General features: G+C 60.1%; 1 protein-coding gene across 1 annotated transcript; it reads right to left on the minus strand.

The window, feature by feature from the left end:
- Positions 1 to 2,065: 2,065 nt before the first annotated feature.
- Positions 2,066 to 2,839, minus strand: LOC120857672 (palmitoyltransferase ZDHHC3-like). The gene has a single exon (XM_040233356.1). It carries the CDS (start codon positions 2,837 to 2,839, stop codon positions 2,066 to 2,068), a length of 774 nt encoding a protein of 257 aa, XP_040089290.1.
- Between the last annotated feature and the right edge of the window lie 24,127 nt (positions 2,840 to 26,966).

Raw genomic sequence — 26,966 nt, forward strand, 5'->3', positions numbered from 1 at the left:
TGGCTGACTGGCTCTGCACGCATGCCCTGTAGCCCTCGGTGCCCTTCTCAGAGGACCCTGGGAAGGGTGAGCTGGCATGAGGTCTGCACTGGGCTGCAGCCCCTGCAGGGAGACCCCAGGGCGCTGGGGGCAGCTAACCAGAGGGGCTTCGTGGCTGTCTCGCTGCGGGGGCTGCGCGTGCTCCTCAGTGCTCTTGGCCCTGGAAGGGCTGGGGTGGGCTCTGCCCCTCCTGGCCCCTCTGAGTGTCTCAGTAGGTGTTGGTGCCCTCACACCTCACTTGCATAGACCACTTTGTACAATTTTACTTAAAAAGCTATAATCCCGTGAGTACTTAGGGATCCAGACCGTGGTTCTGTCTCAAAACATCCGTGTTTTTCACAACCTGCAACCAGGCCTGCTGATTACTCCAGACTCTCACCAGGCAGCCCAGTGACCTGCAGTGACGTTTCCTCCACAAGGCATCACCCTTTGGACCAGTCTCACTGGGAACCCTCCCAGCGGCTGGCTGAGAGCTGGGGCTTTGGGACACAGATTTTATCTCCTGGCTAAGCCTTCTCACTCTGTGACATTTTCACTCTGTTTTGCAGACTTCATACCAGCTTCAGCTCTCCCTGAAATGGCTTCTGGTTCATCACTGAAAAGCCTCCCAGAGGAAGGGCTGTGTGTTCACTCTCAAGCTTGGACCCCCTGCCCCGTGCCTTGTGGGCACCCGTGGGATGAAGGGTCACAGGTCAGCCATCCGCATTTCAGCCATCCGCATTAGAGGGCTCTGCCCTGCGCTTACGTGGCTGCGGGGCCGTCCTCATGGGACCAGTCACCCTCGGGTTTCTGCTTGGCTGTGCATGGCAGCATGGTGGGCAGGTGCCTGGCTTGGGGCCAGGCTGTCTGGGTCCAGTTCTCAGTCTCACCAGTGACTGCTGTGTCGTCTTGGGGAGTTTGCGTGATCTCTCTGTCTTCCCATCTCTAAAACGGGGCTGAAAACTCTAGCTGCCTCAGGCTTGGTGTGAAGATGAGCAAGGTAGACACGAGTGCGTGCATGAAACACCGAGAGACTGTGAACAGGGTCAAAGGGGTGTGTTGGCATTGCTGTCGGATATGAGGTTGTAGTCAAGCACCTTTCCTACTGGTACCACGGGAGGGGCTGGCGAAGGTGGCAGGGAGCTCTTCATGGCCCCTTACCACTGCGCTTGTTGCTGCTCAGTTGCTAGGTTGTGTCCGACTCTTCATGACCCCGTGAACTGCAGCAAGTCCTCTGTCCTTCACAACCTCCCAGAGTTAGCTCAAACCCATGTCAGTTGATTCAGTGATGCCATCCAATATCTCATTCTAACCTATAAGTCTATCTCAAAAGTTAAACAAGAAAACCCAACCTTGATGGCTTGACTGGTGAGGTCCACCAAATTTTTAAGCACTAGCTGGTGCCAGCCTCACGCAGGTTGTCAGAAAACAGAGAGCCACGTCCGCCCTGCTCATTTCATATGGGTCATGGGATCTGGAGTAAATTACAAACAGATTAAGTTAGCAAAGGAGTAGAGATTTCTAAGCCCATTTCATCGATGAGCATAAATTTAAAAAATCCTAAGTAAAATAGAAACTCCCGAAAACTGACAGATAATACAGCATAATCCCTCATTAAGGAGCTGAAATAACCAAGAACGCAAGGCTGGTTCTGCATCAGACAAGGCAGCTCACAACGGTCCACGTGCAGGCGGTCACACCCTCGCCTCCGCGTGTAGCTACCACCTGTAATGGGGTCCCGCATGGATTCACCATACTTTGCTCACAGATGTTGTGGATTTAATCGCTTTCCCCAGGAGAGTGAAAGAGGGGGCGCATGTCGCCTTTCTTTTGGGGGGAGGGGCCGGTCTTGTGTATTTCCTTGGAAGCTTGGAGGCCCTAAACCCCACCTGCTGCTCAGAGGGGAACCTGGCGCTTTTATTCTCTGTTGTGGAGGTCTCCTCAGTGGACACGAGAAAAGGCGGCTTGGCGTTTACAGTCTCGCGGCGATTTTCTGCGGACCACCTGTTCCGATTCCGCGGAGGGAGCTGCGTTCACACAGGCGGGCTCAGACCACAGCCTGGGGCCCGCTGGCGGCCCGAGGTCCCGCGGAGGCGAAGGGGCTGATCCAGGCCGGGGAGGGGCGCGGGCCCAGGACTGCCTTCAGGTTCGTCCACGCGGACGCCTGGCCCGGCTCGCCCGGCTGACTCTGCGGGTCGGTGAGGATGCTGTGCATTTGGATCGTGAACATCAGGCCGGCGAAGAGGAAGCCGTTCAGCGCCACCATGAAGAGGAAGAGGAGCGCGGCCCGCAGGCGCACGGGGGCCCGCAGGTCCCACTCGCCGCGTGCGTAGGCGCGCAGGGCCGGCACGGAGAGCAGGAGCAGCGCGTGCAGCGCGCCCAGCGCCGTGTAGAGCGTGAAGAGCACGAAGAACTTGCGGTTGTCCTCGCCCACGCAGTTGTTGACCCACGGGCAGTGGTGGTGCGCCTTGCGGATGCAGCGCTGGCACACTCCGCAGTGGTGCGCGCCCGGCGGCCGGGCGGCGCCGCAGAGCGGGCAGCAGCCCGCCAGGCCGGGTGCGGGCGGGGCGCCCGCGGGCAGGGCGCCGGGGTCGGTGAACATGGTCCGCGCGTGGGAGGCCAGGGCCAGGGAGGCCAGCAGGTGGAAGAGCGAGCCGTGCACCGCGCTGTAGGCCGGCTGCTGCGCCGGGAGCAGCCAGGCGCTCAGCAGCAGCGCGCCCTCGCTCAGCGTCAGCGCCCACGTGGCCGAGGCGCACACGATGCCCAGGGCGTCGGGCACGAACCACACGCGCGGCGCGGCGGCCGGGCTCCGCGGGGCCATATCGGCTGGCCCCTGAGTGCCTGCGCCTCCGCCCTCCCCTCCCGGGCTCCGCCTGGCTCGGCCTGGGATTCCCCTCTTCCCCACCGCAATGTTCTAGAATGCGCCCTCCAGTGGGGGCTTTGTGAACACAGAAAGGCGCCCCGCCTTTACCCGGGAAAGCCCCTTCCCGGCGGTGACTGTTTTGTTTGGGGCGAATGGGGCGTTGGACCTCGGAGGAGGCGGAGGTGCTGGCTGGGGGCGTGGCCCTTTTAAGGTCCTCGCAGGAAACGTGCGCGAGGAGGAAACACCGCAGCTCCTCCTGTGTGTGCGTGCGGAGCGCACATGTGTGTGTCGGAGGGCGGCACTTCTCTGTACACTAGCTCACTGATACTCACAACTCTGACAGCACAAAGGTTTACGCCCCAGTTTGCATATGAGAAACTGAGCTGGGGATTAGATGAACGGCCTGTGAGTGACAGGCCAGGATTCCAGCCTGCCAGTGGTCCCAGCTGGCTCCTCCGGCCCCCAGAGGAGCTGGACACAGCTGATGGCAGGTCAGCCCTCCGCCCTGTCTGCCTCACGCGGTCAGGACACCGGCTCTGGGTGCTCAGCTGCCGGGGAACAAGAGGTTAAGTATAGGTTTAGATTGAACCAACGGCTGGCATTCGGAAAGGTCAGCTCTAGACTCTTGGTCTAAGAAGTGGGTCCTGAGAAAAGACAGCTGCACAGAGGCCAGCGTGGCCGTCCCCCAAATGCCCACAGCAAACAGAGTGAGGGAGGCGGGTGGGTCTGAGCTGAAAGGAGGCTGCCTGTGAAGGGCATGCCTGCCTGGCTGCATTAATGAGAGTATACCACCCGGGATGGTGGAGGGGACACGGCTAGGGGAGTATCGCCATGAGCAGCACTCCCGGTGGGAGGGGCTTGCAGGGCAGAGCCCCTCAGGAGCTGCTGCCACGGGCTTTGGAAGCAGCGAGAAGGGCGGGGGTGGGGAGGGTGGGGGGAAGCCAGTGGCCGGGTCTGGTGCAGACACAGGTGGGGCGGGGCTGGAGCCCGGGGCAGAGTGCAGAGAGGGGGTCAGCGCCCATAGAGGAGGACGTTGCTGGTGACCCAGGGGCATCCCAGGGAGAGTGGACGCTCTGTCTCGAGAGGAATTTTGGCGCAGAGGATGAGTCGGGCAGGACGACGGTGGTGGTCTCACTCACCCACAGGGGCTCTGCGGCCACCGTCCAGCTTTTCTGACGGCCGCTGCGCTGACCTGAGAGACCCCGGAGCCCACGCTGTCACACCTGACGCCCAGGTGTCAGAGAGCCGCGGGGCAGGGGAGAGGTGCACCTTGCCTGGATGGCTCCGGGAGGGCCTGGTGTGCCTGCTTGTTTATCCTGTCTTAAAATAATCACCAGACTTCACAAGAGTGGTTTTCGGTTCACAGCAGAACTGAGCAGAAGGTGCAGAGACTCCCCTGCCCGCTGCACAGAGAGGGGACGTTTGTCACAACTGATGTGCCCACGCCTCCATGCCGCCCGTCGGCACCCAGAATCCACGGTTTAGTTCGGTCCCCTCGCAGTGCGGGACGTTCCGTGGGTCCGGGCGCATGTGCAGCGCTGCGGACCCACCGTCGGGCAGAGCGGTCCTGGTGCCCTAGGAGCCTCTGTGCTGGGCCCTTGCCCCAGGCCTGGCGGCCCTGGTCTCTCGCCACCTCGGCAGCTGTGCTTCCAGAAGGGGCCCCCGTGGGAGCCGTGCAGCGTGTGGGCTCCTCAGACGAGCTTCCTTGCCCACTGGCGTGCTGTTACGTCTGTGTCTTTTCTGGGCTTGATGTCTGCTGTGGTTTTTAACTGAAAGCCAGATGCTGAAAACAGCCAGGTGTGAGCAATCATGGTAGGTGGTTTCGGGAAGAGAGAACAGAGGACTCCAGGAGAAGCCGGGGAGGGTCAGGCCCCTGCCTGGAAGGGTCAGCTCTGGGTGGAGAGGAGCCAGGAGGGGGAGGGAGGGGGATAGGAAGCAGGGGCGGCTCAGCAAGGTCGGAGGGGCAGAGCTCTTGGGAGCAGAGCCCCTTCGGAGCCACAGGACGGCCTGACGTGTAACCGAACAGGATCCCATGGGGTCTTCTTTCTAGATAGACCCCCACCCATGTGCTCCACCTACCTTCGGTCTGCAGAAAAATTTCAGTCCCAGAATAAATTCAATCAGAGAAGTGAGAGAAGGCAGAAAGGAAATCCGTCAAGCAGAACGAAATAATAATACTTTAGCTATTAAGCAAACTCGAGGACCTTTAGTGCCTCTTCAAGGGCTCTCGATAACGCAGCAACCCAAGTGCCCTGTGCAGACCCCTGGCTGCCTGTGGGCCGTGGGTGCCACTCAGTGGGAGCCGCAGGTGTCCCTGAAGAAAGGAAACCCGAGATCCAGGGTCTCTGAGGGCCGGGGGCCGGGGGCAGCCTTGGGAGGGGAGGACTGCAGACCTGTCCGTTCGTCCAGCTGCCCCCTCGGGGTGCTGTAGCTGTGGGCACACCCACCTGGCTGGAAGGCCATCCTCGGGGTGTGTCCAGGAGGGACAGGAGCCCCAGGAGGGAGCCAGGGGGGTCAGGACCCTGGGCTTCATCAGGACGCCCCCCACACCCTCGCTCTGCGGTGTCCCGCCCGCCCTGCCGACCCCACCCCGCTGGGTCAGGGTCCCACGTCAGCCTCTAAGCCTCTGCTTCCCTGCAAAGTGGGAGGTCTCCCCGCTTCCCGCCGGACGTGGATCCTGGCCCAGGTGAGGCCGGGTCTCCAGGGTGTTGTCCCCTGGGTTTCCTGTCCTTTGCCAGCCCTGTGTGTGAAAGGGCTTTCCCCTGTATATATGAGGAAGCCCAAAACAAAAATAATACTTGTAATTAAGAAAAGGCTCTTTTATCCCTAGTTAAAAAAGTCTTCCTTTTTCTTCATCAGGAGATGTTGATTTTTACCAGATAGCTTTTAGGAATCTGATGGTGTCCCCACAGCTCTCATCCAGCTCTCAGCGTCCCCCGGGTTTTCTGCCCGCCGTGACCCAAGACGGAGCAGGCTCTGTCTGCTCCCAGCCTCCATACTCATTGCAGCGCTGCATGTCCAGTTGCTCGGGAGCGGGCTTGGGCTACGGCTTCCTCCTCGCCTCTCTGTCAGCTTTGGGGGTGAGAGCTGTCCCAGCCTCAGAAGCTCTGGGCTGTTTCCTATTCTCCCAGCTGCGGAACGGCTCCTGTCTTGTGGTCGAATATTTGCAAGCTCTCCTCAGTGAGGCTCTGGGCTCGCAGCCATGGCCGAGGTGGGTTTGGATCATTTCTCCGCCTGGCTTCCTGCCCGCTCCAGCTCTCTGTGTGTGCTGTGCCTCTTTTGGAAGATGGCCCTTCGTTCCCCGGGAGTCCCTTTCCTGGGATCAGCACGCTGGCTGTGTGTGCTCCTGTGATGGGATGTCTCAGCGATTTCATGAGCTCTGTTTTCTTCTCCATTGGTTTTCGGAGCTTTACCTACTTGTCCAACTGGCGAGTTTTCAAAGATCTAGAGGAGTTCTAGTTGCCCACGTCCCTGTGAGTGCCTCCTTCCTGCTCCCCTGTTCTCCTGGTGGCTCTGGGAGTTTTGATTCAAAACCTCCATTTCCCTTTTTGCTTGTTTAGTCGGAAGCCTGGAGCCTCCCTCTGAATGGACGGTGGCCGAGCTGTTTGCATTTCCACTCACTGAATTCTTCTTGTAATTTTCAGAAAACTTACTGTGTGGAATATTGATTTCCTTTTAAACGCAGAATTATTCATGTATGTGTTCTAAATTGCGTATGGTTGGACTTTTTCCTTAAACCTTATTCATTTTTGTGATGTTTCCTGGTGTTAATTGTACTGTCTAGAGATAATAAGACTTGCAGTTTCTCTCTGTAGCAATTTATTGTGGTTTTTATTCTGGGATCTTATTTATGATCAACATTTGCAAACCCTTCATGAATTTTGGAGGAAAAGTGTGTGCTCTGTCTGAATGGGATATTTATTAAATCAACCTTATTAATCATATTATTCATTTCCCCCTACAATCCCATCTATTTCTGTCCGTTTCAGTGTTTGAAGATTGAATTGTAGGTTAGATTCTTTCATCCTAATTGCTTTTCTGTCAAACCTGAAAATATTTTTGTTCGTCTTGGTCTCATATAAAAATTTCATTGCCGTGTTCTTAAGCTCATCCAAGTTCACTGTGGTGCTTTCCTTATTCGGGGTGTAACTTTCGTCCATATGAAGTGATTTTTGCTCCATCCACTGCTTCCGGCCTGGCTGTAGGAGGGGACCCCCGCCCCGCGCGTGTCCTGGTCCCTCAGCCCCTGTGCCTTTGTTGGCAGAACCCGTGTGGATTTGGGATGGGACCTGATGTGTTTTCCTGAGGTCACTTGGTGGTGCAAGAAATACTTTAAAATCCAGTGGCTCAGCGAGCTGCCCCTACGAGCCCTTGATTCGTCCTGAGACTGAAGGGGTCTCATCACCTCAGTTCTTCCAGGTGCCGCATCTGTTTCCTGGGTCGGCTTCTCCGTGCGGCCGTGACCGGTGGGCGTCTCGGCCCTCGCTGCCCTCCTGCTGGTGTGGAGGGGCCAGGATGCATTGTTCCGAGTGGACGCCCCCCCTTACCCAGGGAATGCTGGCGGAGCCCCAGCTTGGTCCCCGGGTGTGTGAGAGGGCGGTCAGGTGCCTGGGCAAGACCGCCACTCTCCTCACGTCCTGACCCCCATCCCCTGAGGCAGGAGTGACGCGTGCCCTCGCCTAAGGCCGCCGTTCCCCTTCAGCTTCTCGGGGCGGGGGGGCGCCCCAGCTGGAGCCGTGCTGCGCTCGCTGATGTCCAGGGCATCCGGCCGCCCGGGCCCAGCACATCTGCTGCTCATAGAGCCTCCGGCCTGCACCTGGCTTTTGGGTCCAGAGACACGTGGTGGCTCAGATTCCCAGACGGCCCGGTGTTGCTGATGGGCCGGGGCCCCCCTCCCTGCCCACCGCCGCCGAGTCTGCAGACAGGCTTCTGAGAGCCACCCGCCCCAGTCTGACTTCCTCCACGACGGGCACTGCGCTTCCCACCTGCACGAGCTCTGCTTAGCCGGGGAGGGCTCTGCTCGGGGTCACGTCTGGAATGTGTGGCGTGTGGATGAGAATGCGTGTTCGCCAGAAGTTGCTTCTAAATAATTTCTCTGAAATGCAGATACACAGGTGTTAGATTTCTGGGTGGTCCCCAGGCTTGTGAGTATCGTGTGTGAACACGTGAAGGACCTCCACGTGAGACGCCGATGGGGACTTGGTCCGTGGTGTCTGGTGTGTTTGAGGGGTGCTGGCCCCTGGAGAGGACCCCTCCCTGGGAACCAGCCAGGTTGGCAGAGGGTGTGAGCAGACAGGGGCTACTGCTTCCAGGAGACTGCAGAGTCTCCTGGCGGAGGTTGAAGGGGAAGGGCAGGTCCTGGCGGGGTGAACAGACCTGGGGCGACCTCGTGCATCCCAGCTCTCGACGCCTGCTTTTCCCTCCTTGGGGGGGCCCTCTGCCCAGCTGGCGACTCAGCTCCCACCTCCCCCGCCCCGGGCAGCCCCCAGAGGACGGTGCTGGTGTGTAAGCCCCACTCCCTCGGGCCCTGGGTGCTCGGCACCCAGCAGGATCAGGTGTGGCCTCGTCACGGGACCTGGCTTCTCCCTGCGTCTGCTTGCCTCTTGGCCACCCGCGCGCTCCCCAAGCCCCTCTGGGCCTGCAGGTCTCCTCCTGGGGCAGCTGCTTGCTCTTGGGGTCCATCTGGGGCCACCTGGGGGTCTCGGACACTTAGAGGTGACCGGGGTCGGGTAGGAGCCCTGGCTTCCTCTGGAGCTGCATCTCCAGGTCTGTCCTGAAGGCGCGTTCTGGGCTCCACTCAAGCGGGGGGCCTGCCAGCCCTCTAGATGGGGTGACCCCTGGGGCAGGTTGTGGGCCTCAGGGTGCTGTCACGGGTCGGGGAGATGGTCTGTCTTCCTCTCTGGGGTCGGTCACGCTGGCTCTTGCGAGGCAGATGGTTCTGAGGGGGCTGGGGTGAGGCTTGGGCATGAGGCGAGGGCCTGGGCATGGGGGCATTGGGGGCCAAAGCGGGCAGGTGGCATTAGGAGAGGTTGGGTGGGGCAGGGGGGGTGGGGTGGGGGACGGTCCTGGACATGACTGGAGTGTTAGGGCGTGAAGGCTGAGTTCCTCGTGGACAGATGGGTTTACCTGTGTGTCACCACGCAGGGGACATGCCTGGACGCTTCTGTGACGTTCAGAGTGAAGGCCAGGCTCACAGGGGGTCTGGGCATTGACGTCGGGACGTGGGTGGAGACCCCTCTGAGTTGATCATCCCGGCCCCAGAAACTGTGATTGGAGAGGGAGCATCCTTGTGGATAAAACTTCTCATGTATTCAAGTTTAGTCCCTCAGGACAGATTTCCAAGAGTGAAATTTATTTGAAAATTTATCAAACCTATTGTCAAAATGTTTTCTGGAAGGGCCTCCCACTTTGTACACCCAGGCAGATGTGAGAGAGCACCGTCTCCACTCACCGGGCCAACAGCGGAGTCTTGATTTGGGGCAGAAACACATCGATGCCCTTGTCCACTTACCCTGAGCTACAGAGAAGGTGAAGTGGGAAGGCTTCTGCTCAGAAGAGACACTCGCGTCCGGGATCCTGATCTGGGGGCGCAAGGCTGGGAGAAACGTGGGTCTCACCACCAGAGGGGCTCCGCGGGCCCTCACAGCTCACACTCGTGTGCATGGGGGCGGTGTGCAAGGCCTGGAGAAACACGGGCTTCACCACCGGAGGGGCTCCACGGGCCCTCACAGCTCACACTCGTGTGCATGGGGGCTTTTTCCTCCTGTTGGGAATCCCCCAGGGTCTCATCCGCTCTGTGTGTCTCTCTTGAAAGCTCGTCCTGGAGGGATGTGGATGACAGCTGTATTATTTACGCAGTCGTATTTGTTAATCGGCACGTTTACAAGGAGACTGATGGAAATCGTATACGTACGCTGTCGTTGTGCAGCAGCTTGGTTGTGTCTGACTCCTTGAGACCCCGTGGACTACCGCTCGCCAGGTTCTCCATCCGTGGGATTCTCCAGGCGAGAACACTGGAGTGGGTTGTCATTTCCTTCTCCAGGGGATCTTCCCGACCCAGGGACTGAACGCATGTCTCCCGCATTGGCAGGCGGATTCTCTACCACTGAGCCGCCTGGGAAGCCCATACGTTTGTCAGAGCCCCGACTGGAGCATTAAAGTTTCAGGTTATAAAGAAATTTGCTTTCAAACAAGGCAAGCCCCTGCCTTCCCCCGGCAGCTCTCGCCTGCCTCCCTCGGAGCTCAGGTGTCCCCGAGGCGCCCCCACAAAGCCTCTCGTCGTAAGCGTTTCCTGATTGTCCCAGAGACACGTGTGCACTGTCTCCCGTCCCTGCGCTCCTTGGGTCTCCGCATCGCTTGACTCTGCCTGGGGCTTGCCCGACCTGTCACCTCTGCTGGCTCGGCGGTGGGCAGGCTGGGCCAGGAGAAGCCGTGACCGAAGCTGTCTGGGACCCACCCTCCTAGGGTGCCTGCGGGCAGACGTGGCCCTGCTCCCTGGAAGCTTCCAGAGCAAATTGTCACACACTGGGGGCTCAAAACAAGAGAAACTCATTCCCTGGTAGCGTGGAGGAGTCCAAGGGCAAGGCGTCCCCGTGGAGGGTCCTTCCTGCCCCTCCCAGCCTCTGGGCTTTGCCTGCAGCCCTGGGGGCTCCTGCCTGTGGCCGTGTCGCCCCACTTTCTGCCTCCGTCGTCACCTGGCTCCTCCTCCGTTTTCTCTTATGAGGACCCGTGTCCCTGGATGTAGGGCCCACCCTGAACCCAGAGTGCCCTCGTCTGGAGATCCTCAGCTAATTACACCTGCAAAGATCTTGTTTCCAAATAAGGCCGAGTTCCAAGGCTCGGGGTGAACCCTCTTTGGTCCCCGCAGTCCTCGGCCCTGCCTGGGCTCTGTCTCTGCGTCTCTGGAGGGTGTGGGGAGGTGAGCCCTCGCAGCCTCCCGGGCCCTGGGCCCATCCCGCGTCCACCGGCGGTGTCTGAGCCGGGCCGGCCCCTCTCCCGGGAGCTCTGGGCGGCTGGACACGGTCTCGTCCCGTGCAGGTCCCGTGGTGGCTCACTGTGCGGGGGGCGGTGGGGGGGCCCGCTAGGACCCGGCCCCTGCCCAAGCGTTGTCTTTGTTGGAGCAGCCGTGAGCGGGAGCCAGGTCATCCGTGCCGCCCGGCTGCTCGTCAGCAGGTGAGTTGTGGATCGTCCGACTCCCCACTGCTTCACAGTTAATTTACCTGAAGTCTCCAAAGGGACGGCCAGGCCCAGACTGAGGGGGCCGCTCTAGCCCCATCTCATCCTCCTTGGAGGCCCCAGGCTCCCCAGGAAAGCGCCTTTGTGCGTCGGCGTCTTCAGTGCCGTGGCCCCAGTGGGTGTGGCCCCTCAAGGCCTCCCTGTGCCTGTGAAGCTGCTCCTTGGGGTGGGGGTCACCTCTCCAGGGTCTAGAGGGTGCTTGCTTCCCCAGGCCTGCAGGGCACGGCCCTCCCGGCCACGTTCTGCCCCAAACAACTTTCAACTTGGCCTTGGCCACAGAAGAGCCTCTGACCAGGCAGGTGTGGCTCATGGGGCCCTTTGCTGCTTGAACTAGTCTCAGGCGTGACACACTGGCATTCTGGGATCTGTGACCCCGTCGTGTGTCTGTGTGGCTCGTGTGACATGGGCGTCTGCCTGGGGCTTCCTCCCCGAGAGAGTTAGGGGAGGCCAGGGCTATGGCCTTGCTTCTGGAGGAGGCCCTGCTCCCGGAGGACTCACTGTAGACACGCACTCGGATGTGTGTGTGTCCACACCACACAGGGGCACACTCAGGAGCACATAGGCACGCACGCGTGTTGCATGCACACACAGCTGCACACGAGCACACAGACGCAGGCACACACAGACGTGTAAAGGGACATGGACACTGCACACACATGGGAACACACGTGCACACACACATGCACACACACCTGTGCACACACACAGATGCACACACACAGATGCACACACACCTGTGCACACACACAGATGCACACACACAGCTGCACATGAGCACACAGACGCAGGCACACACAGATGTGTACCAGGACTCGGACCCCATGCGCACACACACACACACGGGAACGCACAAGCCCAAGTATGCACACACGCACACACACACACACAACTGTGTACAACACACAGCTGCACATGAGCACACAGATGTGAGAGCACACGCAGACGTGTAAAGGGACATGGGCACAATGCACACACAGGAACACACATGCACACACACCTGTGTGCACACACACAGATGCCCATGAGCACACAGACACAGGAGTGGATCACCCAGCCCCCGAGGCTGAGGGCTCGTCTCCCCGCTCCCCCAAATGCACCAGCCACTGTCCAGCCCTCAGACTGTGTCAGGGAAACGAAGCTTCCGAGCACAGCTCACCGGGTGCTGGGCTGGGTGGGGGGTCTTGGGGGGCGTCTGCTTCCCCTGGAGGGTCACCCCTGCCCTGGTGCCTGCTGGCTGCCCCTTCCACCCACTGCTTAGCTCTTTTCTCCGGGACCCTGGCTGCTGAGTCTGGGGTGATAGAAGCCTCAGTCCCCTCTGCAAGATGCTTGCCCCAACCCTCACACTTGGGGGGCTTTTTCTGGGGCTCTGGACATGGGTCCCCAGGCTGCTGCCGACTCTGCAGTCTGGCCCCTCCCTGCCCTGGGCTGTCCCAGCGGGCAGGCTCACAGGAGGACGCGGTCACCCCCTCTGCAACCTCCTTGAGGGTGGCAGGTGGTCGGCAAGGCGGGGTGGGGTGTCTGACCAAGAAGGGGCTGGGCTCTGGGGACCCCCTTGCCGGTGGGGTCTCTGCCGCCCCCTGGGGGCAGCACCTGGGCCTCGAGCCCTCTGCTGCTGCTGAGCTGTGACGTCGACACGAGGCTGGAAATGAAGCCGGGGTCACGTGCTCATGGGTTCCCAAGGTCTCCTTAGGGCGAGCGGCCTGCCCACTGGAGCAGCGACTGCAGGGTCTCAGAGGCAGGACACCAGGTGATCCGACTCTGCATCCACGACGCGGCCACATTTCTGGATCTCTTCCTTCCTGGCTGCTGGTTTTAACAGAGTGTTCACACCCCCAGGAACGCGGGCGCTGTATTTCCTGACTGTGGAGCAGGGTGTTGCAGAAAGAGCTGCCTGCCTGGGCCCAGGTTCGTTCTGGATCCCTGCTCCCTCATCGCCCGCGCGAACAGCCCCACATGGCCAGTCAGCTTCACTGCAGCACCGTGTAATCAGATGTGGCAGCTGTTGGGTACCCGGGCCTGGGGATGGTGTGCAGCCCGAAATGATCCGATCCGCCCAGAACATCTTAATGGTTTAGATTAAGTGGGCATGTGGGCTGAGCCTGCTCAGATGGCAAACCCAGGCTCTCCTGTGACCGAAAGGGACTTTCTTTGAGACCAGGAGAGGGAGAGGCTGCCCCGCCGGCCTCACAGACAGACAGACATACAGATAATTTGGGACCACGAACAAACTCTTGAAACCATAAGCCAGTTTCCTGATGAGAGGGGGAACGGCTCAGGGCAGATGAGGCCGTAACCTGTACTGGTTATCAGTCATCAAGTGAGAGAGCACTGCCTATAACGGATGAGGGGGTGGGGATGGCCAAGGGGGTCAGCGGAGGGGGGCCAGCATTCCACCTGCTCTCAGCCTAGCTGCCGAGCACTGATGTCTGTGTCCCTGCCAGACTGAGTGAGTCTGAAGGGGCAAGAGGCCATCATCAGGATGCCACTCTCATGGGGCTCAAGCCTGCGGGACACAGGGCGTCACCTGGGGTCAGGGACTGCCTGCCCCTTGGCCTGGGGAGGCTTCCGAGTTTGCACACATGTCTGGCAGTTCTTAGGATCATCCCCGTGACTTCCATGACTTGTTTCATTTTACTGCAGTGGGACTCATGTAACACGACCATTTTAAAGTGAACGGTTCGGGGGCGTTTGCACACTCACAGTGTTATGGGACCACCTCTATAGAGGTGTGAAACATTTCATCACTCCAAGTGTTCCTCCCTGCCCGTGCAGCTCTGACGCTCCCTCCCCTCCTCCCCCAGCCCCTGGCAGCGCAGGCTGCTCTCTGTCTCCCTGGGTTTGCCTGTCCTGACATTTCGCATACATGGATTCACACGGTATCTGCCCTTTGCATCTAGTGGCCCTCACTGAGCAGACCGCCTGCAGGGTTCCTGGCGCTGCAGCGAGTGTGAGACTCCACCCTTCTTGAGGCTGGATGGGCAGTCCACGCACTTTACGGACAGACCACCTGTGTGTCCTCAGCTGAGGACCCTGGCGCTGTCCCCACCGTCTGCTGTGCGTGTGAGTCTGTTCCTTGTCTCTTGGGTAAAACCGAGGCGTGGAATCACTGGGTCGTGTGGCATTTCTATGTGCACCTTTTGGAAAAACGACAAGGTCACTCTGTAATCCGTTGTTTTGTTTTTCTTCTTTTAAAATCTCAGTTAATCACCGTATTTGACTGCACCGGGTCTTTGTTGCGGTGCGTGAACTCTTAGTTATGCACATGGTTTCCTGACTGGGATCAAACCCGGGCCCCCTGTGTTGGGAGGGCACAGTCTTAACCTCTGGACCACCAGGGAAGTACTTCTTATTTTATTTCTAATTTCCCTTGCTTGCTCTTTCCTTTGACAGCTTAAAAAAATGGAAAGACCTTTTCAGCAAAGCAAAAGAAACAAGTCACAACTTAAGTGTGAATTAAATGTGATGCATTTTAAATACACCCTAACCACGTTTAATTTTCCCCTTGTCTTTACTTCTGCATACAACATTGATTTATCAGAAGTCACGATACTGTGGCTTTGACTTCACTTTGTCCTAAAAAGATTTCTCGTTCAGAATCTCCTAGGATTTCAGTCCTAACTCTCCTTCGTGTTTCCCTAACAAATTACGAAACACCAGTGGATTTTAATAATGAAGCAGTGGCAAGGCACGTGCACATTTAATTTTTAATTTTAATCGGTGGGCAACGAACAGTTAATAACTGAAGTGTTTGCAGTTCTTTAGCCTTGTCCTTTGTCTCGGCCGCAGGAAGCAGGGTCCTCCTCTGATTCCTGGGAGTGTGATCGGGGCGTGCTGTTGGGACCCCTCCGCGGGCCCTGCCCCTCCCCGTTCCCACGTGCCCCGGCCCCCAGCCCCGGCCCCCAGCTTTGTCCTCGTCCTGCCTGCCTGCTTCCTACCACCCGGAGCTCAGCCCTCGACGCTGGGGGCTGCAGGGCCCTGGAGGCTGCCCCAAGGCCCAGAAGGGGAGTCTGCCGGACACTGACCCTGGGCCTGTCAGCCTGGCCCCTGGGCCTTGCCTTCTGTGCTCCCTGAAGGTGGTGCTCCAGGAAGACGGGGGCCCTGATGCCTCCTCTTCACAGACGCCTTTTCCCAAGCTTGAGCCCCCGTCTCCTCCGTCTGCTTTGCGGGCTTCCCAGTGTCTTTCCGTGGTTTGGTCGTTTTACCCCGTGTTTGTGACTGCCGTCTTTGAGAAGGGTCCTGTGTCCACGTTGCCTCCTGCCGTTCTTTCCGGTGGTCGCAACATTTTGTTTGATTTTGGTGGGGCAAGTGCTTTCCTATGAATCTTCTTAAAAGTATCCTTAACTATTTTAATATATGTATATTTATTTTTTCAGATTCAAACCCACTCCTTCAGAGTGAAGACATAGAGGTCGACCTGACCACCCGCAGGAGTTTCTTTGTGCAGCAAGCTCAGGGATTTCCCTCAGAATCCTGTGAAAGCCGCTGGGTCTCCGAGAACCAGGCCTTCTTTCCGAGCAGAGGAGCTGCTTGTCTCTGAAGCAGCTCAGCAGGGCAAGGACTGTTTGCATTGGGTTTTGTTTAATTTGCCCGAGCCAAGCACACCAAGTCCATTTACCATCACATTATCTAAGACAGCTCCAGAGATTCTCATTCTAGGATCAGTTCCATCCCGGAGTGACATCCACTTAACACCCAGGGCCCTGAGCTTTTGGCTGAATAAAGGTCAGGCCGCCCACCATCTGGGTGGCTGCCCATCATCGCGACGGATGAGAGGCCACCCAGGGAAGGTTAACGGATGCAAAGGTCCGGACTCACCTCCGCAAGCAGGTATCCCTGCCTTTCAGGACACATTTCCATTTTTACTGTTTAGTGGGTGGGTATTTACGCTTTTCACTTTTAACCACTCCGTTTAGGGCGTTCGCTTGGGGAACACCGTCTTGCAGGGGATCAAGGCCGTCCTTTGCCAGGAATCTCCAGTCTGATGCTCTGCAGATGTATGAACCCCGCGCCCAGTGGAAGTGGAGACGAGAAATTAATAGATCACAGCCCCGCTTCCAGTCACTTCTCGGGAACCGCATGCGTTTTAATTAACCCTTGTTGATGGAACGGGGAGGGGCCACAAGGACCCTCCTGGCATCTCTCCCTGGGGCGAGGGGGGTGCGTCTTTGGCTGTACCTGGGCCAGGAGCCGGCCTAACCCACCTGCTAAGTCAGAAGTCCTGAGGGAGTCGTTGGTTGTCCAGGGCTGTGGACAGCTGGGGCTGAGAGCAGCTGCGGTGCCCCTGAGCTGCTGAGGGCGAGGGGGTCTCTGGGGATGGAGGGGGTTGGGGCTGCAGGGTGCGCTTGGCGGGGACATTGCCGTGTCCAGACTGTGGGGAGGCCGGCCTCGCGCTGGCGGCTGTGCCCTTGGCCTCCAGGCCCAGAGCGCGCTTCGGGGCAGCCTGCTCCCCCACTGTGGGGGCTGGCCCGACCGCCTGGCTGTTGGCAGGATCCCCGGCCTACTCCAGAAGTGCCAGGGGCCAGACTTGGGGCTCTGAGCCCCTTTGGGATGACAAGAGGGGGCGTCTTCTGAGACCCTCCAGGAAGGAGACTGGAGAGGGCTTTGCTTTGTTGCTCCAAGTTCCCAGCCTGGAAAATGGCCGTAGCCTTCAGCTGGTCAGTGGCCATTCCTGGCATGGGAGTCTTCCAGGACCACTGGGTGCAGCAGTCTGGGCTGGGCAGGCATCTGGGGTGCCCGCCTGGGTGAGCAGGGTGTGCCAAGGAAGCAGGAGGGCACCGGAAGAGGCCACTGATATGCCGGGCAGTGTCTGGGGCCAGAGCACGCTTGTGCTGTGACCCTGCAGCCGCGTCACTGCCAGCGGAGGACGAGGGGACAGGCTAGCAGAGCCGCTCTGTGTCCTCCGTCTTCCCTGGGAACCAAATGGGATCATTGCCACATCTCTGGTTTTTTAAAGAAAACCTAGATTAATTACTAGTTTTACTGGTTATTGAATAAGTATCAAACAGATGTTAGCAGCATGTGGAAGACAAACAGCGCTTGTGTAGAAAATAAATTTATTCTCTTTATCGTGGTGTCTATTTGGGTTTCATAGGCTCGCTAAGTGGCTGAGCCTGCGACGCACGGTGAGTCTGCGGCTCCTCCGGGACCTGGCCTGCCCGTGCCCTCTGCAGACGGTGACCACAGCCTTGGTCCTCTCTGCCCACCGGTGAGCGTCTCTCTAGTCCACCCGCGGGCGCCTTTCCAGGCGGCGCTGGGCTCGGAAGCTCCGCAGACTCGCTCAGGCTGCAGGCCGGCGTCCAGGGTTCTGCCCCGGCGTCCAGGGCCGTGTGGGTGTTTCTGCTGCAAGAGGGCCCTCTGCAGGCTTGAGTCCTTCCCAGAGTCCACTCCCGAGCTGACCCCCTCATCTGGGCCGGCCGCCGCCGGAGCTTCCTTCTCCCACGCTGGCTCCTCATCCGTGACCGTCTGTAACAAGACGATTCATTCTCATGCTTTAGCTCTGTTTCCCAGCCACGCGCTCGGTGCTCTTTGTGGTGGTTCTTCCCATCTGATTCTCGTGGGTTTCCCGGGAGCCTGGGGGTAATTCAGCTCCTTCTTCCTATTTTAACCCTCTAATCCCCACCCCCCACCCCAGACAGTTCAGCAGGGTAATGGCTCCGCTGGGGGTGCGTGTCCCCCCCCACCCCCGCCCGACCACTGGGCTCCCGGCAGGGGAGGGGGGTGGTGTGGTCCCTGAGGGGGAGTCGCCTGCCGCTCGTCCCCGGAGAGCGCCTGTCCAAGGCGGCGATGGCCGCAGGGAGGGGCGTGATTCTTCTCCTTATGCCCCCGCATTGATGGCGTTTAAAAACCGTTTCACCCATTTGTTTGTTACTTTTGGCTGCGTTGGTTTGTCAGCGCTGCTGGGCTTTTCTCTCGTTGCTGCACGCAGGCTGCTCATTGCCGCGGCTCCCGTAGGTGTGCAGCGTGGGCTTCGTAGCTGCAACACGTGGGCTGAGTGGGCTCGGCTCCAGGGCTCAGGCTCACAGGCCCAGCTGTGCTGGGCAAGTGGGATCTTCCGGATCAGGGATTGAACCCCTGTATCCTACTCTGGCAGGTGGATTCCTTACCCCTGGGCTGCCAGGGAAGCACGTGGATTGATGAATTAGAAAAATTTTTACACTGTTTTTAAAGGTTACACTTCATTTATGGTTATCACAAAATACTGGCTGTATTCCCCGTGTTGCGTAATACATCCTGTAGCATGCCTTACACCCAATATTTTCTACCTCCCGTGTCTGTTCACACGGGACCAGGTTTGCAGGGGCCTGGCTGTGGGGAGACGGGAGCTTGGGAGCCTGGCCTGAGGCTGGCAGGGGGGCTCCGTTCTCAAGGTCTCCTGTCTGGGTTTTCCAAGTCCTAGAAGGGAGCCTGGCGAGGTGCTGACTGACCCAGCAGTGGCCCCCAGGCACCCGGGAGGCCTCAGCAGGGCCCCAGGCCCCTGCTGCTTTGGGAGGGATCCTGCCCCTTAGGAGCCTGCCTAAGCTGTTCCTTTTCCCCCAGGTTGCTGGGTGGAGCCTACCTGTTCGAGGTCTCTCAGAGAGCCCTGGACAACGTGTGGGGCGCTGCCCCCTGGACAGTATCCTTCCGGGTCCATCACAGCAGTCCTGGTCCAGAGCGCCCCGGTCCAGAGCGCCCCGGTCCAGAGCGCCCCGGTCCAGAGCATCCTCCAGGAAGGTGCTTCCTTCGGTTCTCCCCCTTCTCTCATCAGTCAGCACGCGTGGAGCCTTCTTGATCAATAGGGTTGGATTGAAGGTGTCGGGGATGAATAGATGGGGATTTAGTGTATAATCAATAGTACATTTCGAATGAGGGGATAGACTGGATTGTTTAATACACGGTTCGGGTCCATTGGACCTGTGATTAGAGAATAAAAGTCAAGTCACAGGTCTTGGCCCAAACCACCTGGAAGGAACGTGCCTTCTGCCGCTGGCCAGGCGGGGTCTTGCTGCTCGCCGGACGAGGCGGAGAATCTGTGGGGTGTGAAGTGGAGGCCTTCCTGAGCAGGACATGGTTCTGGAGTTGGGGCAAAAGGAAGAGACCCGCATATCTGGATGTAAAGCGAGCAGCCAAACAGCTGTGAAAAAGTCATTGTAACCAACGGCCTCGGAAAGAAACCGGGGGCAAGTAGATTTGCAGAACATAGAATGAAGGGCAAACCTCTGTAGTTCCTGCAGCCAGCCTACCAACTTCCAAGATAACCGTAGCAACAACAAAAATCACTTGTAGAAATATGGAAACGGGTGAGATTAGATAAACAGGAGAAAGGGGCAAACGTCCTCCACTGGGCGGAGGTCTGACCCGAGAGGAGACACGCAGTGTCGCTGCTGAGACCTGGCCTCACACCACGAGGCGTCCACACAGGACGCAGGGCAGGGCGGGGTGCGGGGGCCTGCTTGGCGCGGCCACCCCGGGGGCTGACTCGAGGCCGGGAACATGCAGGCTCCCGGGTTCTGGTTTTAAGCTCAGGGCAGTGTGAAGGCAGCTCGGGGAGAGGGGCTCCTCCCCGGGGACAGGCTCCCTGCTGCCCTCTGAGGCCTCCGCCCGCCCCCTGGTTCCAGCTCAAAGCCTGAGCCTTCTGGCCTGGAGGCCCCTCTCGTTCTGCGTCTCTGAGCCTGAATCCTGCCCCCTGCTTCCCTGCTGTCTCTCTTCGCCTCCATCAGCCCTGTGTCCACAGTAGGGACCAGAGGGGGGGCACCAGGGGGGCTCCAAGTGCCAGCCCTGCGCCCACCACCCTCTGCTGGTCGCCACAGGACCAGCATTGCGGGCCCCAAGGACAAGTCCAGGCTGGATGGGAGAACGCTGGATGAGGCGGTGGGGCGGCTGCTGGGAGTCGGGGCAGCTGAGGCCGGTGCTGGGCCTGGGTGTGGAGACAAGGACCAAGGCTGGGGCAGGGACGAGGCCCAGTGGAAGTGGGGAGGCGGGAGAGACCCGGCCCTGGAGCTGTGCAGTCGTGTGGCTGCGGGCCACGGCCATGCTTCTTGCCCAGGTCACAGGCTAGGGCTCCAGGCTCAGCAGGTGGAGTCACTGGCAGAGGGAGCCCCGAGCCTTGCAGACCAGATGACCCGGGAGAGCCGGGGCAGAGGAGCTGGATGTCTCGGAGGCCTGGGGCACCCGCGGAGCCCACGAGTGGGGTCTGACGGGGCCAAGGGATAGGAGGCGGTGAGCGGAAGGCCTGGAATTGGCCGGGGGGCCCACCCGCTTTGTGACTGTCTGAAAGCCCCGGCTCTGAGCCCCGCTGTCCTCAGCGGAGGGGGGTGTGTGTGTGTGTGTGAGGGGCAGGTGAGTGAAGCCCCCTGAGTGTTGGCAATGGCAGGCTGGAGACAGAACACAGACCCTGTAATCCAATGATCTCAAGCGTCACCTGCAAAAACCCAATTACGGAGCAATTAACTCAGAGTTACAGATGCAACTGGATAAGCAAGGCGCGCTTGGCTCACACACCGCCCTGCTGGACGATGGCCGAGCTCGGGTGCCGCGGCCTGGGGGACACGTGGCCAAGGGCATCCTCGGCCAGGGCAGGGTGACCACAGGCCTGCCCCGTGCCCTCGGCCACTCAGGAACTTCGCTGACGCCTGGCGGAGACCTCCCCCCATAGCATGCACCGCGGGACGCCCGGAGGCGAGCTGGATCTGACGCCGGCTGACCGCTCCCCACGGCTCTGCGGCAGCTGCCCTTTGGTTTACAAGCCCACCAGGGGTCTGAGGGTGGACTGCCCAGCCTCCAAGAACGGGGCGTGGTTTATTCTGGGCACCGATGGACCCCTGAGAGGAGGCGGAGCCCAGGGAGGCAGAGAGGAGAGAGCTGCTTGGTCAGGGGGCGGCTCTGGAAGCGCCTGTCCAGCCACCTTCCTTGCCCGGAAGCTGAAGGGGGCTGAAAGCAAGAGAAACATACTTGGTGGTGCCTCCGGGGAGTGCCGAGACCCTCCTCCACCCCCGGCCCTGTGGCAGGATCTCACCACAGGAGGGAGCCTGGCTAGCGCAGTGCAGGCCAGGGGGACTTCCTGGAGGAGGAGAGGTTAGGGTGATCAGGGAGGGCAGAGAACAGAGAGGGAGGGGAAAGCAGCGGGGGGCAGAGGAGACTGGGTGGGGCGCCCTTGGGGCCCTGGAGTAGGGTCTGGGGGAGGAGAAAGCCCAGAAAGAGGGGTCTCCTCGAGGCAGGCTGAGGAGGGGCCTTGGGCAGGGAGGAGGTCGAAGCTGGTCTTGTCTAGTTGTCCTGAGACACTGATCAGCATGCGCTTCTCGCTGTGGGGGAGGGAAGCCGGGGTGGCAGTGAGAACCGTTTATTTATTTTTGGCACCTCACGTGTGGAGTCTTGGTTCCCTAACCAGGGATCGAAACGGCAACCCCTGCCTTGGAAGTGCGGAGTCTCAACCACTGGACCACTAGGGAAGGCCCCTCAGAACAACATATTCTTGTTTTAATGGACTTCTGATCTTTCTGAACTTTCCGTTTCCCACAGAGCTGAGAGGAGGACTCCATCCCTGGAGCCCGCTCGGAGATTCCAGAACAGATGGGACGTGCTGCGAGGCAGGCTGTCTCAGGCGGAGCCTCGGTTTCCCCGTCGCAGAGACCGCGTCCCCACACGGGTCCTTTCTGTCCCCAAATCCATCGCGAAAACATGCCAGTAGGACTTTGAAATTTCCAAGAAGGGACGGCTGTGACGCAGGAAGTCAACCAAGTCATTCTGTGGGTGGACTCTCATGTTGAAGAGCTGTGATCACATTCGAGGGTCTAAACCTGACCCAGTGGCGAGGTTCTGACAGTCCCGTGGCCTGTGTGCACAAGGGGAGGACTCCAGAGCTGTGCCACCGAGCCGCGTCCTGATAGGCCCTTGTTCTGGCTGAAGGGCGCTGACGACAGGGCGTCAGGCACGAACATTCGGGGAACAAATTCGGGCCCAGGGCCCAGGAGAGTCACCGCCGCTCAGATGTGGGCGGTCCACCCAGACACAGGCACAGGAGAGACCTTGGGCGTCTGCCGCTCCCCGGGTCCCCAGTGTGCCTGCTGCCCCTGCCTTAGCTCTCCTGCCTCAGTTTGTCCATCTGTAAATTGGGGACGGTCAGGATTCATCGGAGACTGTTTTGAGGTTCCAATGGGAAATGAATGTCAAACTCTTCCACAGAAGCTGATGCACGAGCAGTGTGTTGACCGGGAGCTGCCCACACTTCGCTCGCAACACAGGAGCATAAGACACGGCTGTTTCTCATGGGCCAGAACTGAGCAAATGACTTTTTGTCAAAACTTTAAACACTGTTTTACTCTTGGTTACCACCTATGAGGAGAGAAAAAGCAGTTCAATTTACAGTAATTAATTTAAAACACTAGACACCTTGAGAATTAAAGTAGTTTCTGTTCTAATAAACTCACCAAGCCCAGTCTGCCCAGGGCAGCCAGCCCTCCAGCCCAATCCCATGACCTGAGCCTGGGGCCCCTTCGGGGAGCGGTGGTCCCCTCTCTCAGCTGTGACCAGCTCCCAGGGTTGTGTCTGTGGTTCTTCCTGTGTCGGGAGGTCTCTGAGTTCCTCCGAGGTGGAAGGTTCCGTGGGCACCACCCTGTCTGGACCTGAGCTTCTCATCACACCCCTTCCTTCCGGCCGAGTCGCCCCTGCGGCTGCACGCCCGGCGTCTCCCCGGCTGCTGTGTGTGCATCCTCTTGGCCGCCTTCCCATGACTCCGTGTGTTTGCTCCGTCCTCACGTCGCTTGCCGCACCCCCGTCACCCTCTCTCTGCTCTCCCGTGCTCCTGCCTGACTCCTCTTCTGACGGTCAGACACAGCCACGTGCTTTGCTGTCTGTGCCGGGTTGGACTCTCGGGCCAGCTGGGGCCAGGCTTCGCAGGGAGTGATGCGGGCGGCACCATCCCCGTGCCTGTCTGCTGCTCACGTGGGCTGGCGGGCGGCAGCCAGTCTGTGCCTCGAGCCCCGAGGCCGGTCCGCGTCCCTGGCTGTGGATCTGACCTGCGCTGTGCTTCCCTCTCCCTCCCCCCTCCCTTTGTTTGTCATTAACAGTGAAGCCCATGGCGGTGGTCCTGACCCCGAGGAGGAACTGTAAATAGCTTTCGACTCCCAGCAGGAGACCACGTCGGTGTTCCTGCCGCTCAGCCGCCCAGACATGTGGCGGGAGGCTGGTGACCGTAGGCCCCTGGTCACCACCTGCAGCTTCTCTGTGCTGACCAGGTCCTTGGGGAAGATGTGACCTTTGGCCCCTGAGCTTCCTGGGATCCTGCCAGGTGGGCGGTTCACCTCTCCAGGTGCAGAGGAGGTTCTTCTGGGACCACCTCCCTGGAGCCCTTGTCCACCTGCTGGTGGGACGCTGTATGTTAGTCGCTCAGTCATGTCTGACTCTTTGTGACCCCGTGGACTGTAGCCCGCCAGGCTCCTTTGTCCATGGGATTCTCCAGGCAAGACTACTGGAGAGGGCACCCAGCTTCTGTACAGATTTTGCTGGTGGGCTGGAGGGTTCTCACCAAGGAATTGTGTCCTTAAAGATAATGTTCTCAGCGCAGCCCCTCTGACGAGGCCTGTGGCTGCAGGAAGCCAGTCTGTGGGGCGGGCCAGCCTGCACATGGAGGCACCCACAAACCTGTCCTGGGCTCCCCTGCCCTTCCCCCCTTCTGGAGGAGGGCGTCTGCCTTCCCTGCCCCCTCCTGCTGCAGCCCCATCGCTCCCTGAACCCCGAGCTGAGTGGACGTTCCCCAGACAGCCCAGGGCCTCATCTAATTTCGCAGGGAACATGGCTCAATTTGAGCAAAGCCATCGGCAAGGAATTCATACTTTCCCCATAAACCTGTGGCCATGGCAGATGTCAATACGGGTGGGATGGAGGTGCCATTCAGACTCCAGGTCCATTTAGATGAAAATGTCTAATCAGAGAAACACCGGGGGCTTAGGTGAGATGGACTGCACAATTCCAGAACAATTTATCTTGGAAATTAACTCCCAGGAAAAGTTTACCCGGGGGCTGGAGCTTTAAGTTTTGTTTTCAATTTATTACAACCCCAAGGCCTCGTTTCCTGCCGGCGCCGGGTTAGCGGAGCTCTGGGGTCAGAACAGCTCCGGGCAGAACCTCTGACTCGGGCTGCTCCACGTGGGCGCCCTTCCCGCACATCCCAGGCTCTGCCGTCCCTGGAGCTATATCACCAGTTCTGTGGCTCTCAAGCCCTGGGAGCTCGCCCTCTGGGTCCCCATGCGCCTCCAGGCTTGTCCTCCGTCCCTCCCCCGCCTGGAGCCTCCGCCCGGCCGCACCCTACCCGCCGAGCCCCCTGCACCTGCTGCATCCGTTCCCCATCCTTGCGGTGGCTCTCGGCCTGGACTGGGACCTTCAGGCCTCCCCCCGCCCAGAGCTCAGCCAGTGGCTGCATAGCCCGGGGCAGTCAGGGGCCAGTTCTGGAGCCAGGTGCTGCTGGAGGGCTGTGTGGCCTGGGGCAAGTTGCTGCCCCTTTCTGTGCTGATTAGAGATCAGAGGGGATGGGAACAGTCTGCTCAGGAGCTGTGGGAGGACGGGATGCTTACATTCAGCGCAGGCTGTTTGGAACATGGAGACATGGGGAACGCACAGCTACAGACCCCAGCCAGACGCCCTCGGGGGCTCACGCCCAGGCCGGGGGAGGGGGTGGGCAGGGGGCAGAGGTCCAGAGGGGGGCATGGGCCCGGAGTCTGCTCACCTCGCGGTAGGGGGCTGGGGACACCCTGTCCCCGGGTGGTGAGGAGACCCTGCGGAGCTTCCAGAAGCTGGGCGGGGGTCCGGTGGTCTGGGCGCCTCCCACTTCTGCAGGTCCAGTGAAATATGAGCTCGGCTTGTGAACTTGGAACCACTTGGGTTGGGAATCGTGTTTCTTGATAAACAGGAAAATGAAGAAATTTTCAAACCACTAGAGATTCAAATAAATTCTCAGTAGGTAATAAATGGAGCCATTAGGGAAATTGAAAGTGGATTTGCTCCCTGAGACCCGTGCCACCCGCTTTAACCTCTGAGTGTTTATTTTCCCCGTTTCCAGGTCTCTGAGCCCCTGGTGCCCGGGTGGGGGTTGGGCCACCGGGCTGGGGGACCCCTGCAGGGGTGGAATGCCAGGAAGGGAAGCTGCTGGGGTCCTGCAGGGACACAGCCTGGGCTCAAGGACACAGTGAAATGGGACGGGGCTCCTGCCTGGACGGGGCGGCTCCGGGGGTCCGGGCGTCTGTCGGGAGCTCCCCTCCCCTGCTCTGCTCGTTCACTGCGGGCAGAGCCCCTGAAGGGCAGGGGCCACGGGGCGCAGGCCCGGCCCTGGGTGGACACACTCCACAGTCAGCTTTCCTCCTGCGGCTGGTCAGGGTGAGGGTGTCCGAGGGGCCCAGCCCCTTGAGGGGTGTGGATGCAGAAGCTGTCAGGCAGAAAGTGGGTGGGCCCTGGAGTTGCCCTGGAACGCTGTGGGCCCCGGGGGTGGGGCTACAGGGGGCTAGACACTGACTGGGGTCTCCATGGTGGGGTGGGGGCTTCCAGGCCCGGGCGTGTCCTCTGGGACAGCGGATGGGCGTCTGGTCCCGCCGACACCCTCTGCTTTCTGTGAGGACAGCGAGCGGGTGGCGGGTCCCGCCCTGTGTCCGCCCCCCACCTTCCAGTTCAGACTGCTGTCCGGAAGCTCAGCCTTGCTCGACCGGGGGGCACGTTTGGGGATGGGGGCAGGATGTGGGTAGCCTGTGCCTTCCCGGCCGACCTCAGCCTCGCTTACTCGCAAGGGGACTCGGGGGCTCTGTTTGTGGTCCTCACGTGTGAGTGGGAGCTGTGCCCGCGGCCCCCCAGCTGGCCCCCTCCTGCGGGACCCCCGGCTGCGGTGGGTCAGTGGTGGTCTGCGTTTGCTGGTCTGGGCATGCGACGAGCCGGGGGGGGTGTTTCAGCAAGGTGGCGGAGCCAGGGTGGCTCCCCTCTGACTGGAAGCAGCCACGCGTGGGGTTCCCGGGGCCTTGGGGGCACCTCCGGGCTGTGAGCCCCCCAGGCCAGCTGGGAGCTCACCTCTGAGCCTGAAATCGGCCGTCCGCTGAGCCGCTCTTCAGACAGTGAAAACCACGTTCTGCTGGACAAAAGCTCTCACTCAGAGTTTCCTCCTTGCAGATGATTCCGGTGGCTTCGTGCTGTTTCCTGACCGAGGCGGCGCCCCCACCCCGCCCCGCCGGGCGGGCAGAGGCTCCGGCCCGGGACCCGCGGCCCGGCCGAGGGGCTGCACCGCCAGCAGGTGGCGCTGTGTCCCCGCGTTGCCGCCCTGACTTTGCTTTCCCTGTTGCGCAAGGATCTGCGGAACCTGCTGTTGATCCCAGGATCCCGGGTCCTGAGTGAAGGCCCGGTAGACCCTTCCGGCCTCGGCACAGGGGCGGCGGCTGAGGTTCTGCCCAGCCAGTCCTGAGCGGACACCAGCCCGGGCGTGTCTGCAGGAGCTGGAGCTGCTCGGGGACAAGGGCGCAGAAGGTGCTGGGGGCCGGCGGGCCTTCCAAGTGGACGGATGCCCCCACCTGCCCCCGGAGCCGGACCCCCGCTTCGGTCCTGGACGTGTGGACACGAAACTGTCACTGGGGGCAAAGGCCGCAGGCCCTGCTCTGAACCACACCTGTCTGTCTGCAGGAGGGAAGCGTGCTTGGCCCCCCCACAGCGGCATATTTCCTTGGATTATCTTCCAGGGCTGCTCATTCCAAGGACACTGGGCTTGAGAAGCACAGAGCTGCGCCCCGGGGGCCGCTCCCCTCGGGCGGGCCGTGGGGAGGTTGGAGGCGGCGACGGGGCCTCCGGAGCCAAGTGCTGCTTCTAGGCGCTCAGCCCAGGTGAGCAGCTGCCTGTCACAGAGACTCAG

Source organism: Oryx dammah, unplaced genomic scaffold (genome assembly GCF_014754425.2).
Source record: "Oryx dammah isolate SB20612 unplaced genomic scaffold, SCBI_Odam_1.1 HiC_scaffold_29, whole genome shotgun sequence".
Lineage (NCBI taxonomy): Eukaryota > Metazoa > Chordata > Mammalia > Artiodactyla > Bovidae > Oryx > Oryx dammah.